We start from the raw sequence: 17,854 nt of genomic DNA, 5'->3' as shown, positions 1-17,854 counted from the left end.
GTAGGGTTTTGGGAGGGATTGGGGGTTTTTAGAGGATTTTAAGGAGATTTGGGGAGGTGTTGGGGGTGATTGGGGGCTTTTGGAGGGCTTTTGGGGGGGATTTGGGGGGCGTCTTGGAGGGATTTGGGGGAAATTTGGGGTTTTAGGAGGGGTTGGGAGGGGATTTAGGGAGATTTGGGGGGGGTCTCGAGGGGGATTCGGGGAAAAATGGGGGTATTTGGGGCAAATCGGGGGAGATTTGGGGCTTTGGGGCAGGATTTGGGGCTTTTTGGGTGGGATTTGGGACTTTTGGGGGATTTGGGTGGGATTTGGGGCTTTTTGGGGGAAAATGGGGGGGGAATTTGGGGTTTTTGGGGGGTCCCCACTACCCCCTCCTCCCATTTATCCCTTCAGGGCCAGAGCCGTGTGGGCGGAGCCACCTGCAAACCACGCCCCCTTCCGGGAGGGACGAAAGGGCGTGGCTTCGGGCCGCCCCGCCCTCCGCGGCGCCGCCAGCCAATCAGCTGCGGGTGTTGGGGTGGGGCGGGAGGGGGCCGTGAGGCGTTGCTAGGCAACAATGAGCAGGGAGGGGCGGGGGGAGCGCGGTTGCCATGGCAACGGCTGCCTGGCAACCGCGGGGCGGGGCGCGGGCCAATAAAAGCTGTGCCCGGAACTCCTGGCTCCGCCTCCTTCCTTCCGATTGGCTGTCTGCTCCTGCCGCGCTGATTGGCCGCGCGCCGCCTAACCCCACCCCCAACCCCTCCCATTGGCCGCAGGGGGGCGGGCCGGCGCGCTGCGCTTCCTGATTGGCCGCTCTTTCCGCCCGTCACCTTTTCTCGGCCAATAGGCGGCCGTTTCTCCTGCTCGCCGCTTCCGCTTCCTCCCTGGGCCGGCCCCGCCTCCTCCGGCGGCTCTGAGCGGCGGCGGGGCGGGGAGGGGGTCGCTCGTCGCCATGGAAACCGGGCCCCCCGCGCCCCCGCCCCGCCCCCCCCGGCCCAAGATGGCCGCCGGCCCCCCGCGGAGGCCGCTGGCCAATGGGGTGGCGGCGGGGCCGGGGGCGGCGGCCAATCAGGGGGCTCCGTCAACCGGGGGTCCCCCGGGAGGCCTGAGGAGGCCGCGGGAGGAGGAGGAGGCGGCCAATCGGGGGCCGCGATGCTGCGGGGCGGCGGAGGAGGTGGCCAATGAGGAGAGGGGAGGGGGCAGGAAGTCGGCGGCGGCCATGTTGGGGTCAGCGGAGGTCAACGAGGGGTCAGCGGAGGTCACCGGGAGGTCACCGGAGGTCACCGAGGGGTCACCGGAGGTCAAGGTGAGGGCGGCGGCGGCCAATGAGGAGGCGGGAGAGGAGCGGAAGTCGGCGGCGGCCATCTTGGGGTCAACCGGGGTCACCGAGGGGTCAACGGAGGCCAAGGCGGGGTCAACGGAGGTCACCCTGGGGTCAACTGAGGTCACCCAGGGGTCAACCGAGGTCATCTTGGGGTCAACCGAGGTCACCCAGGGGTCAACGGAGGTCACCAAGAGGTCAACGCCAGCCAATCAGGAGGCAGCGGAGAACCGGAAGTCAACGGCGGCCATCTTGGGGTCAACCGGGGTCATCCAGGGGTCAACTGGGGTCACCCAGGGGTCAACCGAGGTCACCAAGGGGTCAACGGTGGCCAATGAGGAGCCAGGAGCCAACAGGAAGTCAACGACGGCCAATGAGGAGCCGGGAGCCAATGGGAGGCCAACGGAGGCCGGGGCGGGGTCAACCGCGGCCAATGAGGACGGCGCGGCCTCCACGGCGGCCATCTTGGAGGCAAGGCCGGCCAATGAGGGGCTGGAGAGCGGCGTGACGTCATCGGCGGCCATCTTGGGGTCAACGGACACCACCGTGACGTCATCGGCGGCCATCTTGGAGCCAACAGACACCACCGTGACGTCATCAGCGGCCATCTTGGAGGCCACCACCGTGACATCATCGTCGGCCATCTTGGGGTCAACGGTCACCACCGTGATGTCATCGGCGGCCATCTTGGGGTCAACAGACACCGTTGTGACGTCATCGTCGGCCATCTTGGACCCAGATCCTGCCCCCATCACCACGTCGGCCATCTTGGATGCAACGGAAACTGCCGTGACGTCATCGTCAGCCATCTTGGGGTCAACGGTCACCACCGTGACGTCATCGTCGGCCATCTTGGGGTCAACAGACACCGTTGTGACGTCATCGTCGGCCATCTTGGACCCAGATCCCACCCCTATCACAACGTCGGCCATCTTGGAGTCAACAGACACCGTTGTGACGTCAACGTCGGCCATCTTGGGGTCAACGGCCAGCACCGTGACGTCAACGTCGGCCATCTTGGAGCCAACAGACACCACCGTGACGTCAACGTCGGCCATCTTGGGGTCAACGGAGAGCATCGTGACGTCATCGTCGGCCATCTTGGGCTCTCCCCTCTCCCGCGGCCATCTTGAGGCCAACGGGCCGGCCCGGGGCTCGCAGAGCAGCCTGGGCCCGGGCATCCCGGGCCCCCGGGGGAGCGACCTGGACTCGGTGAGCGTCCTGTCGGGGACCCTGGAGTCTCTGAGCGGGCCCTTCCCGGACGACGCCAGCTCCATGGGCTCCGATTCGGAGCTGGCCGGGCCCTCCTTCCGCCGCACCGACCGCTACGGCTTCCTGGGGGGCACCCAGTACTGCGAGACGCCGTGAGTCACCCCAAAACGGGACCCCACACCCCTTTTCCCCCACCCCATAGCCTCAGGACCCCAAATTTCCCCTACCCCATAGCGTCGGGACCCAAAATTTCCCCACCCCATAGCCTCAGGACCCCCAATTTCCCTACCCCATAGCCTCAGAACCCCAAATTTCCCCACCCCATAACATCAGGACCCCCTTTTTCCCCTACCCCATAGCATCAGGACCCCAAATTTCCCTATCCCATAGCCTCAGGACCCCCAGTTTCCCCACCCCATAGCCTTGGGACCCCCAATTTCCCTACCCCATAGCCTCAGGACCCCAAATTTCCCCACCCCATAGCATCAGGACCCCCAATTTCCCCACCCCACCCCATCAGGACCCCAAATTTCCCCACCCCACACCATCAGGACCCCCAATTTCCGTACCCCATAGCCTCAGGACCCCCTTTTTCATTACCCCATAGCCTTGGGACCCCCTTTTTGCCCACCCCATAGCCTTGGGACCCCTTTTTCCCCACCCCATAGCATCAGGACCCCCTTTTCCCCCACCCCATAACCTCAGGACCCCCAATTTCCCCACCCCATAGCATCAGGACCCCCAATGTCCCTACCCCATAGCCTCAGGACCCCCAATTTCCCTACCCCATAGCATCAGGACCCCCTTTACCCCACCCCATACCATCAGGACCCCAAATTTCCCCACCCCATAGCCTCAGAACCCCAAATTTCCCCACCCCATACCATCAGGACCCCCAGTTTCTCCACCCCACCCCATCAGGACCCCCAAATTTCGGGGTTAATCGAGGTCGGGCGGGCCCCACACTTCCGGGTTTGTTTTTTGGGGGGCCGTGGGGGTCCGCTATGGGGCCGGGAGCCCCCTAACCCGCCTCCTGCCCCACAGGGAGAGCTCGGTGCCCGTGGACGTGGCGCGGCAGCGGGAGCTGAAGTGGCTGGAGATGTTCAACCACTGGGACAAGTGGCTGGCGCGGCGCTACCAGAAGGTGGGGCGGCCCCATAAGTGGGTCTTTGGGGGGGGTTCTGCCCCATAGAGGGGTCCTCCTGCCCCATAAGTGGGTCTTTGGGGGTGTTTCTGCCCCATAGAGGGCTCCTCCTGCCCCATAAGTGGTTCCTGGGTGGGTTTCTGCCCCATAGAGGGATTCTCCTGCCCCATAAGTGGTTCCTGGGGGGGTTTCGGCCCCATAGAGGGTTTCTTCTGCCCCATAAGTGGTTCTTGGGGGGGTTTCGGCCCCATAGAGGGTTTCTTCTGCCCCATAAGTGGTTCTTGGGGGGGTTTCGGCCCCATAGAGGGTTTCTTCTGCCCCATAAGTGGGTCTTTGGGGGGGTTCTGCCCCATAGAGGGGTCTGTGGGGTCGTTCTGCCCCATAGATGAGTCCTCCAGCCCCATAGGAGGTCCTGGGGGGGATTCCCTGCCCCATAGATGGGTCCTCCTGCCCTATAAGTGGTTCCTGGGGGGGGTTCTGCCCTATAGAGGGCTCCCACTGCCTCCCAGTAAGTCCCAGCGCCTCCCAGTGCCTCCCAGTAAATCCCAGTGCCCCCCAGTAGCTGAGTCCCAGTGCCTCCCAGTACCCCCCAGTGCCCCCCACTGCCCCCCAGTGCCCCTCAGCACCTCCCAGTGCCTCCCAGTAAGTCCCAGTGCCCCCCAGTGCCTCCCAGTAAGTCCCAGTGCCCCCCAGCGCCTCCCAGTGCCCCCCAGTGGCTGGCTCCCACTGCCTCCCACTGGCTCCTGGCTTCTCCCAGTGCCCCCCAACTCCCCCCAGCACCTCCCAGTGCCTCCCAGTAAGCCCCAGTTGCCTCCCAGGTGAAGCTGCGCTGCCGCAAGGGCATCCCCTCCTCGCTGCGCGCCCGCGCCTGGCAGCTGCTCTCGGCCAGCCAGGAGCTGCTGGACCGCAACCCGGGCCTCTTCCAGGTGAGGGGCGGGGCCAATTGGGAAAAGGGGCGTGGCCTCCGAGTGGGAGGGGCCTAAAGGGGCGGGGCTGAGCCGGGCCACGCCCCCCGCAGGAGCTGGAGAGGCAGCCGGGGGAGGCGCGCTGGCTGGAGGCCATCGAGAAGGACCTGCACCGGCAGTTCCCCTTCCACGAGATGTTCGCCGCCAGGGGCGGGCACGGGTGAGGACACGCCCCCCTCTCATTTGCATGCCACGCCCCCACCTCCCCGGGACACGCCCACAAAGCCACGCCCTCGAAAAACCACGCCCCTTTTGGCTACAGCCATTCCCCTTCTCCCCCTCCCCTACCTTCGTCAAGACCTGGGGTGGGCGGGGTCTTTGGAAGGACACGCCCACTTTTTTCCTGGCCACGCCCACTTTTCTACAGGCCACGCCCCCTTCTAGGCCACGCCCACAAGGCCACGCCCTCGAGAAACCACGCCCCTTTTGGGCAGAGCCACTCCCCTTCTCCCACTCTCCTCCCCTTGGTTTTGGTGTTAAGCCCCTGGGGTGGGCGGGGTCTTTGGGAGGACACGCCCACTTTTCTACATGCCACGCCCCTTCTAGACCACGCCCACAAGGCCACGCCCTCGAAAAACCACGCCCCTTAGGACCAGAGCCACTCCCCTTTACTCTCTCCCTTCCCTTAGTTAAGTCGTGGGGTGGGCGGGGTCTTTGGGAAGACACGCCCACTTTTCTACATGCCACGCCCCCTTCTAGACCACGCCCACAAAGCCACGCCCTCGAAAAACCACACCCCTTTGGGGCAGATCCACTCCCCTTCTCCCCCTCCCCTCCCTTAGTTAAGTTGTGGGGTGGGCGGGGTCAATGGGAGAACACGCCCACTTATCACAGGCCACTCCCCCTGGGTCTGGCCACGCCCCTTGGAGCTGGCCACGCCCCCTGAAGATGGCCACTCCCACCCAACCCACCCCAGCCCACCTCCTTTCCATCTGACCCCTCACCCTGGGGCTGACTCCGCCCCTTCTGGCTGACCACGCCCCCCGGGGCTGACCACACCCACTTGACCACGCCCCCTGGTGTTGACCACGCCCCTTGGGACTGGCCCCGCCCACCGAACCCACCCCAGCCCACTTGACCTCACCCCCTCTCATCCCATTCGCTCTGACCCGGGGCTGACCCCGCCCCTTCTGGCTGGCCACGCCCCCCGGGGCTGACCACACCCACATGACCACGCCCCCTGGAGTTGGCCACGCCCCCTTGATGCTGGCCACGCCCACCTGACCCCATCCATTAGCCCCTTCCCCACCTGACCCCATTCGACCCCTCGCCCTGGGGTGACCCCGCCCCTTCTGGCTGGCCACGCCCCCCGGGGCTGACCACACCCACTTGACCACGCCCCCTGGGTCCGACCACGCCCCCTGGATATGGCCACGCCCACCCAACCCTCCCATACCCATTTAACCTCACCCCCTCTCATCCCATTCGCTCTGACCCGGGGCCGACCACACCCCTTCTGGCTGGCCACGCCCCCCGGGGCTGACCACGCCCACTCGGCCCCGCCCCCCTTGGCCCCGCCCCCAGGCAGCAGGACCTGTACCGCATCCTGAAGGCCTACACGGTGTACCGGCCGCAGGAGGGGTACTGCCAGGCGCAGGCGCCCGTCGCCGCCGTCCTGCTCATGCACATGCCCGCCGAGGTGACATTTGGGGACGTTTTGGGGACATTTGGGGACGTTTTGGGGACATTGGGGACATTTGGGGATGTTGGGGAGATTGGGGAGATTGGGGGCGTTGGGGACATTGTGGGATATTTGGGGATATTTGGGACATTTGGGGATATTGGGGATATTTGGGGACATTTGGGGACGTTTTGGGGACGTTTGGGGACATTGGGGACATTTGGGGTGTTGGGGACATTTGGGGATGTTGGGGAGATTGGGGAGATTGGGGGCGTTGGGGACATTGTGGGATATTTGGGGATATTTGGGACATTTGGGGATATTGGGGATATTTGGGGACATTTGGGGATGTTTTGGGGACGTTTGGGGACATTTGGGGACATTGGGGATATTTGGGGATGTTGGGGAGATTGGGGAGATTGGGGGCGTTGGGGACATTGTGGGATATTTGGGGATATTTGGGACATTTGGGGATATTGGGGATATTTGGGGACATTTGGGGACGTTTTGGGGACGTTTGGGGACATTTGGGGACTTCTGGGGACATTGGGGATGTTGGGGGTATTGGGGAGATTGGGGAGATTGGGGACATCTTGGGGGTGTTGGGGATGTTGGGGACATTGGGGTAGTTGGGGATATTTGGGACATTTGGGGATATTGGGGACTTTTAGGGGACTTTTGGGGTGTTGGGGGCATTTAGGACATTTGGGGCATTTGGGGCGTTGGGGACATTTGGGGCATTGGGGACATTGGGGATATTGGGGGCATTTGGGGACATTTGGGGACATTTTGGGGACATTTGGGGACATTTGGGGTCAATGGGGGGCATTTGGGGACATTGGGGTCATTTGGGGCCATTTGGGGATATTGGGGACGTTTGGGACATTTGGGGACATTTTGGGGGTGTTGGGGACATTGGGGACATTTGGGGTATTGGGGACATTTGGGGACATTGGGGATATTTGGGGCATATTGGGGACATTTGGGGCATATTGGGCGACTTTGGGGCCATGGGGCCAGGGGCATGTAGGGCCGTGGGGCCGTTTGGGGCCGTGGGACCATTTTGGGGCATAATGGGGCCGTTTTGGGGTCCCTGGTGACCCTTTTTCCCCCGCAGCAAGCCTTCTGGTGCCTGGTGCAGATCTGCGACAAATACCTGCCCGGGTACTACAGCGCCGGCCTGGTGAGCGGCACGCGGGGCCATATAGGGCCATATAGGGCCATACGGGGCCTTATGGGGTCTTATGGGGTCATACGGGACCTTATGGGGTCATACGGGGCCATATAGGGCCTTATGGGGTCATACGGGGCCTTATGGGGCCATACGGGGCCTTATGGGGTCTTATGGGGTCATACGGGACCTTATGGGGTCATACGGGGCCATATAGGGCCTTATGGGGTCATACGGGGCCTTATGGGGCCATACGGGGCCATATAGGGCCATACGGGGCCTTATGGGGTCATACGGAGCCTTATGGGGCCATACGGGGCCTTATGGGGTCATACGGGGCCATATAGGGCCATACGGGGCCATATGGGGTCAGATGGGGCCCTGCGGGGCCATATGAGGCAATACGGGGCCCTATGGGGCCCTATGGAGTTGGATGGGGTCATATGGAGTCTTATGGGGCCTTGTAGGGCCTTGTAGGGCCTTGTAGGGCCTTGTAGGGCCTTTATAGGGCCTTGTAGGGCCTTATATGGCCTTATAAGGCATTATAGGGCTTTATAGGGCCTTGTAGTGCCTTATAGGGCCTCATAGGGCATTATAGGGCCTTGCCTTGTAGGACTTTATAGGGCCTTGTAGGGCCTTATAGGGCCTTTTAGGACTTTATAGGGCCTTATAGGGCCTTGTAGGGCCTAGTAGGGCATTATAGGGTCTTGTAGGGCCTTATAGGACTTTATAGGGCCTTGTAGGGCCTTTTAGGGCATTATAGGGCCTTGTAGAGCCTTATAGGGCCTTATAGGGCCTTGTAGGGCCTAGTAGGGCATTATAGGGTCTTGTAGGGCCTTATAGGACTTTATAGGGCCTTGTAGGGCCTTTTAGGGCATTATAGGGCCTTGTAGAGCCTTATAGGGCCTTATAGGGCATTATAGGGCATTATAGGGTCTTATAAAGCATTATAGGGCCTTGTAGGGCCTTATAGGGCATTATGGGGCCTTGTAGGGCATTATAGGGCCTTATAGGACTTTATAGGGCATTATAGGGCCTTACAGGACTTTATAGGGCGTTATAGCGCCTTATAAAGCTTTATAGGGCATTATAGGGCCTTATAAAGCTTTATAGGGCATTATAGGGCCTTATAGGGCTTTTTAGGGCACTATAGGGCTTTATAGGGCCTTCTAGGGCCTTGTAGGGCCCTGACCCTCTCCCCTCCGCCCCCCCAGGAGGCCGTGCAGCTGGACGGGGAGGTTTTCGGGGCGCTGCTTCGCCGGGCCGCCCCCGCCGCCCACCGGCACCTGCGGCGGTTCCGGGTGGAGCCGGTGCTCTACCTGACCGAGTGGTTCATGTGCATCTTCGCCCGCTCCCTGCCCTGGGCCGCCGTGCTGCGGGTTTGGGACATGTTCTTCTGCGAAGGTAAAAAAACCCCAAAATCCCAGGAATTGGCCCCAAAAATCCAGCCGGGCTCGCCGAGGAAAGGGCGGCGCTGGGACGCGTCCTAAAATGATTCGTGGGAGGAATGGGGAGAGGTTAAGGGGGGTTTATGGGGGTTTATGGGGTTCTAGGTGGGTTCTCTGTAGGGTTCTAGGTGGGTTCCCGTTAAGTCGTTTATAGGGTTTGGGGTTTTGGGGGGTTCATTTGGGGTCCTTATGGGGTTCCCGTTGGGTTCCCGTTGAGTTCTTCATTGGGTTTTTGGTTGGGGGGTCATTGGGGGTCCCTATGAGGTTCTAGGTGGGTTCTCTGTAGGGTTCTAGGTGGGTTCCCATTGGGTTCTTTATAGGGTTTTGGGGTTTGGGGGTCCATTTGAGGTCCCTATGGGGTTCCCGGTGGGTTCCCATTGGGTTCCTGTTGGGTTTTGGGGTCTGGGTGGCCAATGGGGCACCAATGGGGTTCTTGGTGGGTTCTCCATGGGGTTCCCGTTGGGTTTTTGTTGGGTTCCCGTTGGGTTTCCCATAAATTGTTGAGCATAGCACACAAATCTTGGTTCCCGTTGAGTTCCCATTGGGTTCCCCATGGGTTTTGGGGTCTGGGTGGCCAATGGGGGGGTCAACGGGGTTCTTGGTGGTTTCTCCATGGGGTTCCTGTTGGGTTCCCGTTGGGTTTTTGTTGGGTTTCCATTGGGTTTCCCATAAATTGTTGAGCGTAGGGCACAAATCTTGCTTCCTGTTGGGTTCCCGTTGGGTTCCTGTTGGGTTTTGGGGTCTGGGTGGCCAATGGGGCACCAATGGTGTTCTTGGTGGGTTCTCCATGGGGTTCCCGTTGGGTTTTTGTTGGGTTCCCGTTGGGTTTCCCATAAATTGTTGAGCGTAGTCCCCAAATCTTGGTTCCCGTTGGGTTCCCATTGGGTTCTCCATGGGTTTTGGGGTCCGGGTGGTCAACGGGGGACCCCATGGGGTTCTTGGTGCGTTCTCCATGGGGTTCCCGTTGGGTTTTTGTTGGGTTTCCATTGGGTTTTCCATAAATTGTTGAGCGTAGTCCCCAAATCTTGCTTCCTGTTGGGTTCCCGTTGGGTTCTCCATGGGTTTTGGGGTCCGGTTGGTCAACGGGGATCCCCATGGGGTTCTTGGTGCGTTCTCCATGGGATTTCTGTTGGGTTTTTGTTGGGTTCCCATTGGGTTTTCCATAAATTGTTGAGCGTAGTCCCCAAATCTTGGTTCCCGTTGGGTTCCCATTGGGTTCTCCATGGGTTTTGGGGTCTGGGTGGCCAATGGGGGTCCCCAAGAGGTTCTTGGTGGGTTCTCCATGGGATTTCTGTTGGGTTTTTGTTGGGTTTCCATTGGGTTTCCCATAAATTGTTGAGCGTAGTCCCCAAATCTTGGTTCCCGTTGGGTTCCTCTTGAGTTCCTATTGGGTTTTAGGGTAGGGGTGGTCAACGGGGGGGTCAATGGGGTTCTTGGTGGGTTCTTCATGGGGTTCCTGTTGGGTTCCCGTTGGGTTTTTGTTGGGTTTCCGTTGGGTTTTCCATAAATTGTTGAGCGTAGTCCCCAAATCTTGGTTCCCGTTGCGTTCCCATTGCGTTCCCTGTACATTTTGGGGTCCGGGCTCCCCCGTTTGTAGGCTCAAGGTGTTATAGGGTCCCCCTGACCCCGTCCCCGTCCCCCCCCAGGGGTGAAGATCATGTTCCGCGTGGGGCTGGTGCTGCTGCGGCAGGCGCTGGGCAGCCCCGAGAAGCTGCGGAGCTGCCAGGGGATGTACGAGACCATGGAGCGCCTGCGCAGCGCCCCCGGCGCCGCCCTGCACGAGGACCTCCTGGTGCAGCAGGTGGGGGCACGGGGTCATGGGGTCAAGGGTTATGGGGTCATGGGGTCAAGGGTTATGGGGTTTGGGGTTTGGGGTCAAGGGGTAAAGGGGTTTGGGGTTTGGGGTCAAGGGGTTAAGGGGTTAAGTGGTTTGGGGTTAAGGGTTTGGGGTTTGGGGTCATGTGGTTGTGGGGTGAAGGGGTTATGGGGATTGGGGTCAAGGGGTTTGGGGTCAAGGGTTATGGGGTCATGGGGTCAAGGGGTCAAGGGTTATGGGGTCAAGGGGTTAAGGGGTTTGGGGTTTGGGGTCAAGGGGTCAAGGGTTATGGGGTCATGGGGTCAAGGGTCAAGGGTTATGGGGTCATGGGGTCAAGGGGTTAAGGGGTTTGGGGTCAAGGGTGTTGGGGTCAAGGGGTGAAGGGGTTTGGGGTTTGGAGTCAAGGGTTATGGGGTCGTGGGGTCAAGGGGTCAAGGGGTCAAGGGGTTTGGGGTTTGGGGTCAAGGGGTTAAGGGGTTAAGGGGTTTGTGGTTAAGGGTTTGGGGTCATGGGGTCAAGGGGTTAAGGGGTTAAGGGGTTTGGGGTTTGGGGTTAAGGGTTTGGCGTCAAGGGGTTGTGGGGTCAAGGGGTTTGGGGTTATGGGGTCAAGGGGTTTGGGGTCAAGGGGTTTGGGGTTATGGGGTTTGAGGTCATGGGGTTTGGGGTCAAGGGGTTGTGGGGACAAGGGTTATGGGGTCATGGGGTCAAGGGGTTTGGGGTTTGGGGTCAAGGGGTTGTGGTGTTGCGGGGTCATTGGGTCAGGGAATTATAGGGTCAGGGCTTTATAGGGTCAAGGGCTTTATAGGGTCAAGGGCTTTATAGGGTCAAGGGGTTATAGGGTCAAGGGGTTATAGGGTCATGAGGTTATAGGGTCAAGGGCTTTATAGGGTCATGGGGTTATAGGGTCAAGGGGTTATAGGGTCAGGGCTTTATAGGGTCAAGCTGTTATAGGGTCAGGCTGTTATAGGGTCAGGGTGTTTTGGGGTCGGGACAGCTTTGGGGTGACGGGGGTCTTATTTTTTTGGGGTCCCCCCCCCCAGGTGACGTCGCTGCCGGTGTCGGAGGCGCTGATCGAGCGGGAGCGGGGGGCGCAGCTGCGGCGCTGGCGGCAGACGCGGGGGGAGCTGCAGCGCCCCCCCCCCCCCAGCCTCCACGGGGCCCGCGCCATCCGCCGGGGGGGGGCCGAGCCCCCCCCCCCCCCAATTCCCGGGGGGGTCCCTAAAAGTCGGGGAGGGGGCCGCGGGGGGGTCGGGGGGCCAGAAATTTGGGGGGGGGGCCCCGGGTTTGAAGGAGCCCCCCCCAGTTGGGGAGGGGGCTGAGGGGGGGGTGGGGGGCCAGAAATTTGGGGGGGGGGCCCCCGGGTTTGAAGGAGCCCCCCCCAGTTGGGGAGGGGGCTCTGGGGGGGGTGGGTGACCCCAAATTTGGGGGGGGGGGCCCGGGTTTGAAGGAGACCCCCCCAGTTGGGGAGGGGGCTGAGGGGGGGGTGGGGGGCCAGAAATTTGGGGGGGGGGTCCCCTGGGGAGAAGGAGAGCCCGAAATTTGGGGGGGGGGTCTCAAGATTTGAAGGAGCCCCCCCCGATTGGGGAGGGGTCCCCGGGGGAGATGGGAGCCCCGAAATTAGGGGGGGGGGCGCAGGGGGGTGGGGAGACCCCCAAATTGGGGGGGGGTCCCCAGGGAGCCCAGGAATTCGGGGGGGGGTCGAGGGGGGAAAAGGGACCCCCGGAATTTGGGGGGGGGGTCCCAAGGGGAGGTGGGGGCCCCAAAATTCGAGGGGGGGGCCCAGGGGGAGAAGGAGCCCCCCAAATTGGGGGGGGGGCGCAGGGGGCTGCTGGAGCGGTGCCGGGAGCGGCTGCAGGGGAGGCGCAAAGGGGGGGGGGGGGCGGCGGACCAGGACCCCCCCCCCCGCGGCCAGAGACCCCCCCCGCTGAGGAGGGGCCGGTGAGTGAGCCGGGATTGGCTGGAGGGGGCGGGGGGCGGGGCTGGCGGGATGATTGGCAGCTGGGGTTGATTGATAGCTCTTTGATTGACAGCTCCATTTGATGGATAGATTTGATTGACAGCTCAATTTGATTGATATCCCTTTGATTGACAGCTCATTTTGATGAACAGGTTTGATTGACAGCTCCATTTGATGTATAGGATTGATTGACAGCCCCCTTGGAGTGTTGGATGTTTGATTGACAGCTCAATTTGATTGATATACTCTTGATTGACAGCTCAATTTGATGTATAGCTTTGATTGACAGCTCTATTTGATTGATATCCCTTTGATTGACAGCTCAGTTTTAGGGTTAAGTTTGATTGACAGCTCAATTTGATTGATGTCACTTTGATTGACAGCTCAATTTGATTGATATCCCTTTGACTGACAGCTCAGTTTTAGGGATAAGTTTGATTGACAGCTCAATTCAATTGATGTCAATTGATTGACAGCTCCATGTGACTGACAGCTGTGATTGACAGCCCTCTTGATAGACTGTTTGCTTTGATTGACAGCTCCCCGTGATTGACAGCTCTCCCCTTTGATTGACAGCCCCACCTCACCCTCTTATTGGCCGACTGACGCCTGTGATTGACAGCTCGGATTGACGGCTCCCCCTAACACCGGCTCAGATGATTGACAGCCCAGGCTGATTGACAGCTCCATTTGATTGACAGCTCCACCTGATTGACAGCTCAGTTTGATTGACAGCCCATCCTCGATTGACACTCCAGTCAGCCCTTGATTGACAGCTCCATTTGATTGACAGCTCCGTTTGATTGACAACTCATCAAGTAACAGCCCCTGATTGACAGCAGCCGGTGATTGACAGCTCCGGTTGATTGACAGCCCGGTTTGATTGACAGCTCCACTTGATTGACTGCTCCGGTTGATTGACAGCTCCGGTTGATTGACAGCTCCATGTGATTGACAGCCGGGCTGATTGACAGCCCCACCTTTTGATTGACAGCTCCCCTTCCTTGCCCCTCTTTGATTGACAGCCCCGTTTGATTGACAGCCGCCTGGCCCCGCCCCCGCTTATTTAACAGACTCCGCCCCCTCCCCTGACCCCGCCCCCTTCTCCCCTCCCCCATCCCCCCCGGGTTCTTTTTTGGGTGAAAACCGGCAAAAAACGGCCCACGAGGAACCCGCCTCTTTTTTTAGGGGGCGGGGCTTAGGGAGGAGGCGTGGCTTAAGGGAGGGGGCGTGGCTTGGGGGGTCCTGGGTGGGGGAGGGGCGGTTTTAAGGGGTCCAGGACGGGATGAGGGAGGTTGGGGGGGGGCGAGGGGGGATTTTTGGGGCGATTTCGGGGTTTTTGAGGGGTTTGGGGGGGGTCTCAGGGACTGGGGGAGGGGCTAAAAATTCGGGACGCGGCGCCTTTAAGAGCTGCCAGCCCCGCGACGCCGGCCCCGGAGGCGCTTCCGCCCGGCCTTGGCGTCACTTCCGCCCGCCCTCGGAGGAAACCGGAAGTCGGTGCCGAGTTCTACTTCCGGCCCGCTGTGGAGAGCGGCGGCGGCGCCGGGTGAGCGGCCCCGGCCGGCCGGAGCTCATTTGCATATGCAAATTAGGGGCTCGAGGGGTTAATTAGGGTGGGAGGGGGGTTAATTAAGGTCTGAGGGGGGTTAATTAGAGGCGAGAGGGGGTTAATTAGGGCCGGGCCGGGTTAATTGGGGTCGTGAGGGGGTTAATTAGGGCCTGGGGGGGGTTAATTAGGGTAGAGGGGGCTAATTAGGGTCCGGGGGGAGGTAATTAGGGCTTGCAGGGGGTTAATTAGGGATTTGGGGGGTTAATTAGCGGCTTTGGGGATGTTAGGAGGGGGCTGTGGGGGTTAATTGGAGCCTAGGGGGGTTAATTAGGGAGCAGGGGGGGTTAATTAGGGTCAAAGGGGAGCTAATTAGGGTCAAGGGGGGCTAATTAAGGCTCGGGGGGGTTAGTTGTAGCTCAAGGCGGGTTAATTAGGGCTTCAAAGGAGGCTAATTACTGTCAAGGGGGGCTAATTAGGGATCAAGGAGGTTAATTAGTGATAAAGGGGTTAATTAGGGGTCAAGGTGGGGTTAATTAGGGTCAATGGGGGGGCTAATTAGGGTTTGGGGGTGCTAATGAGGGTCTTGGGGGGGCTAATTAAGATCTGGAGGGGGCTAATTAGGTTTTGGGGGGACTCATTAGGCTAATTAGGGGCTGTGGTGCTTAAGGGGGTTAATTAGGGGTCAATTAGGGGCTAATTAGCGTTAATTAGCGCTAATTAGGGACTAATTGCAGCCATGTCCAAGCGCAAAGTGACCTTCGAGGACCTGGAGGACGAGGAGGAGCCGGGGCCCCCCCGCAAGAGGGTGAGGGGGGGGCGCTATGGGGCGGGGGGGGGCTATGGGGCGGATTTGGGGTCTGTGGGGCAGATTTGGGGTGGATTTGGGGTCTATGGGGTGGATTTGGGGTCTATGGGGTGGATTTGGGGGCTATGGGGCGGATTTGGGGTGCTATGGGGTGGATTTGGGGTCTATGGGGCGGATTTGGGGGGTTGTGGGGTGGATTTTGGGGGCTATGGGGTGGCTTTGGGGGCTATGGGGCAGATTTGGGGTGCTATGGGGCACTGTGGGGTGTTATGGGGTCTCTGTGGGGTCTCTTATGGGGTCTCCATGGGTCTCTATGGGGTCTGTGGGGTCCCCATGGGGTCCGTGGGGTCTCTATGGGGTCCCCATGGGGTCTGTGGGGTCCCTATGGGGTCTGTGGGGTCTCTGTGTGTCTCTATGGGATCTATGGGGTCTGTGGGGTCCCCATGGGTTCTACGGGGTCTGTGGGGTCTCTGGGGGTCTCTTATGGGGTCGCTGTGGGGCGCAGGAGGCGCTGGGTGGCCCCGGGAGCCGCTTTTCGGGGAAGCCGTCCCTGGACAGCGACGAGGACGACGACGACGACGACGGCGGGGAGCTGGCCCCACAGCAGCTGCACGGTGCGGGGTTATGGGGTCGGGGGGGTTATGGGGTCAGAGGGGGGGATATGGGGTCAGGGGGGGGGGTATGGGGTCGGGGGGGGTTATGGGGTGTTATAGGGGGGCTATGGGGTCATTTGGGGTAGCCATGGGGCGATATGGGGGGTTATGGGGTCAGAGGGGGGGTTATGGGGTCATGGGGGGGGTTATGGGGTCAGAGGGGGGGTTATGGGGTCAGAGGGGGGGTTATGGGGTCATGGGGGGGGTTATGGGGTCATGGGGGGGTTATGGGGTCAGAGGGGGGGTTATGGGGTGTTATGGGGTCCTATAGGGTGTTATGGGGTGGCTATGGGGCACTATGAGGTGATGTGGGGTTTTGATGGGGTTTCATAGGTATTTATTTTTTTTTGTGGGTTTTAATGGCTTTTTTATGTTTTTTTTTTTTTTTCTGTTTGTTTCTTGTTGCTTTCCTCTGTGTTTTTTTTCCTATTATTTTTTTTCGTGTTTTTTTCCCTGTTTTTTTTTTTCCTTTTTTCCTGTTTTTTTTCATTTTTTTCTTTTTTTTCTTTTTCTTTCTTTTTTTTTCTTTTTTTTTCTTTTTTCCTTTTTTCTTTTATTCCTTTTCTCTTTTTTTCCTTTTTTTCTCTTTTTCCTTTTTATCCTTTTTTTCTTTTTCTCTTTTCTTTTTTCCTTTTTTCTTTTTTCTTTTTTTTATTTTTTTCTTTTTTTTTTCCTTTTGTTTTCTATTTCCCTTTTTCCTTTTTTCTTTTTTTTTCTTTTTTTTTCTATTTCCCTTTTTCCTTTTTTCTTTTTTTTTCCTTTTTTTTTTCTATTTCCCTTTTTCCTTTTTTCTTTTTTTTCCTTTTTTTTCTTTTCTATTTCCCTTTTTTTCCTTTTTTTCCTTTTTTCTTCTTTTCTTTTTCTTCCCCTTTTCCCTTTTTTCCCCTTTTTCTTTTTTTTTCTTTTTCCTTTTTTTTTCCTTTCCTTCTTTTTTTCTTTTCTTCTTTTTCCTCCTTTCACTCCTTTTTTCCCTTTTTTTCTTTTTTTTCCCTTTCTTTCCTTTTCCCCCTTTTCCCCCTTTTCCCCCTTTTCCCCCTTTTTCCCCTTTTTCCCCTTTTTCCCCTTTTCCCCCTTTTTCCCCTTTTTCCCCTTTCTTTCCTTTTTTCCCTTTTTCCCTTTTATCCCTTTTTTTCCTTTTTTTTTTCTTTTTTTCTTTTTTCCTTTTTTTTTTTCTTTTTTCCTTTTTTTCTTTTTCTTTATTTCTATTTTCTTTTTTTTTCTTTTTTTTCTTCTTTTCCCCTTTTCCCCTTTTCCCCTTTTCCCCTTTTTCCCTTTTTCCCTTTTTCCCTTTTCCCCTTTTCCCCCTTTTTCCCCTTTTTCCCCTTTTTCCCCTTTTTTCCCCTATTTCCCCTTTTATCCCTTTTTCCCCCAGCCCTGTCGGCTCTGGGTCCCTGTGCTGATGAAGATGAAGCTGAGGCCGAAGGCGGGTGGGGGGGCGATGCCGGGGGCCCCCCCCTGACCCCGTTCGACCTGCGGGAGGAGCTGAGCGCCGGCGCCTTCGACCGCCACGGCCACTACCGGGCCCACCCACAGCCCCCCCCCGACCCATGGCTCGACTCCATCGGCACGGTCAGGGGGGGTTATAGGGGAATTGGGGGGGTTGTGGGGGGGTTATGGGGTCGGGGGGGGGTTGTGGGGTCGGGGGGGGGTTATGGGGTCATGGGGGGGTTGTGGGGTCAAAGGGGTAATGGGGGATTTGGGGGAATTGGGGGGAAATGGGGGGAATTGGGTTATAGGGTCAGGAGGGGTTTATAGGGTCAGGGGGGGTATGGGGGAAATGGGGGGGTTATGGGGGAATTGGGGGGGTTATAGGGGAAATGGGGGGGTTATGGGGGGGTTATGGGGTCAGGGGGGGGTTATGGGGTTAGGTGGGGTTATGGGGAATTGGGGGAATTGGGGGGAAATGGGGGGAATGGGGGAGAATGGGGTTATAGGGGAAATGGGGGGGTTATGGGGGGGTTATGGGGTCAGGGGGGGGTTGTGGGGTCAAAGGGGTAATGGGGGATTTGGGGGAATTGGGGGGAAATGGGGGAGAATGGGGGGAATTGGGGGGAATGGGGTTATGGGGGAAATGGGGGGGTTATGGGGGAATTGGGGGGGATATGGGGTCGGGGGGGGTTATGGGGTCGGGGGGAGGTTATGGGGTCACGGGGGGGTTATAGGGAATTGGGGGAAATGGGGGAAATGGGGGGGAATGGGGGGAATGGGGTTAT

The 17,854-nt window shown here is 58.9% G+C and overlaps 2 protein-coding genes across 2 annotated transcripts; both read left to right on the top strand.

Moving 5' to 3' along the window:
* The first annotated feature begins 873 nt into the window (after window positions 1-873).
* Window positions 874-13,805, top strand: LOC309888901 (uncharacterized protein). The gene is made up of 9 exons (XM_082781539.1): window positions 874-2,664; window positions 3,557-3,656; window positions 4,475-4,582; window positions 4,675-4,781; window positions 6,146-6,260; window positions 7,360-7,425; window positions 8,628-8,817; window positions 10,508-10,662; window positions 13,211-13,805. Exons 1-9 carry the CDS (start codon window positions 932-934, stop codon window positions 13,238-13,240), a joined length of 2,604 nt encoding a protein of 867 aa, XP_082637665.1. The 5' UTR covers window positions 874-931; the 3' UTR covers window positions 13,241-13,805.
* A 212-nt stretch (window positions 13,806-14,017) lies between these two features.
* On the top strand, window positions 14,018-17,329 carry CD2BP2 (CD2 cytoplasmic tail binding protein 2; the record flags this gene model as incomplete). The annotated part of the gene is made up of 5 exons (XM_082781635.1): window positions 14,018-14,180; window positions 14,918-14,988; window positions 15,494-15,602; window positions 17,014-17,210; window positions 17,324-17,329. Exons 2-5 carry the CDS (start codon window positions 14,920-14,922, stop codon window positions 17,327-17,329), a joined length of 381 nt encoding a protein of 126 aa, XP_082637761.1. The 5' UTR covers window positions 14,018-14,180; window positions 14,918-14,919.
* Window positions 17,330-17,854: the final 525 nt, after the last annotated feature.

This window comes from Aythya marila (assembly GCF_965140915.1).
Source record: "Aythya marila genome assembly, chromosome: 31".
In the NCBI taxonomy this organism is placed as follows: Eukaryota; Metazoa; Chordata; class Aves; order Anseriformes; family Anatidae; genus Aythya; species Aythya marila.
Note: the sequence above shows the minus strand (reverse complement) of the source record. Positions and strands in the feature narration are given on the sequence as shown.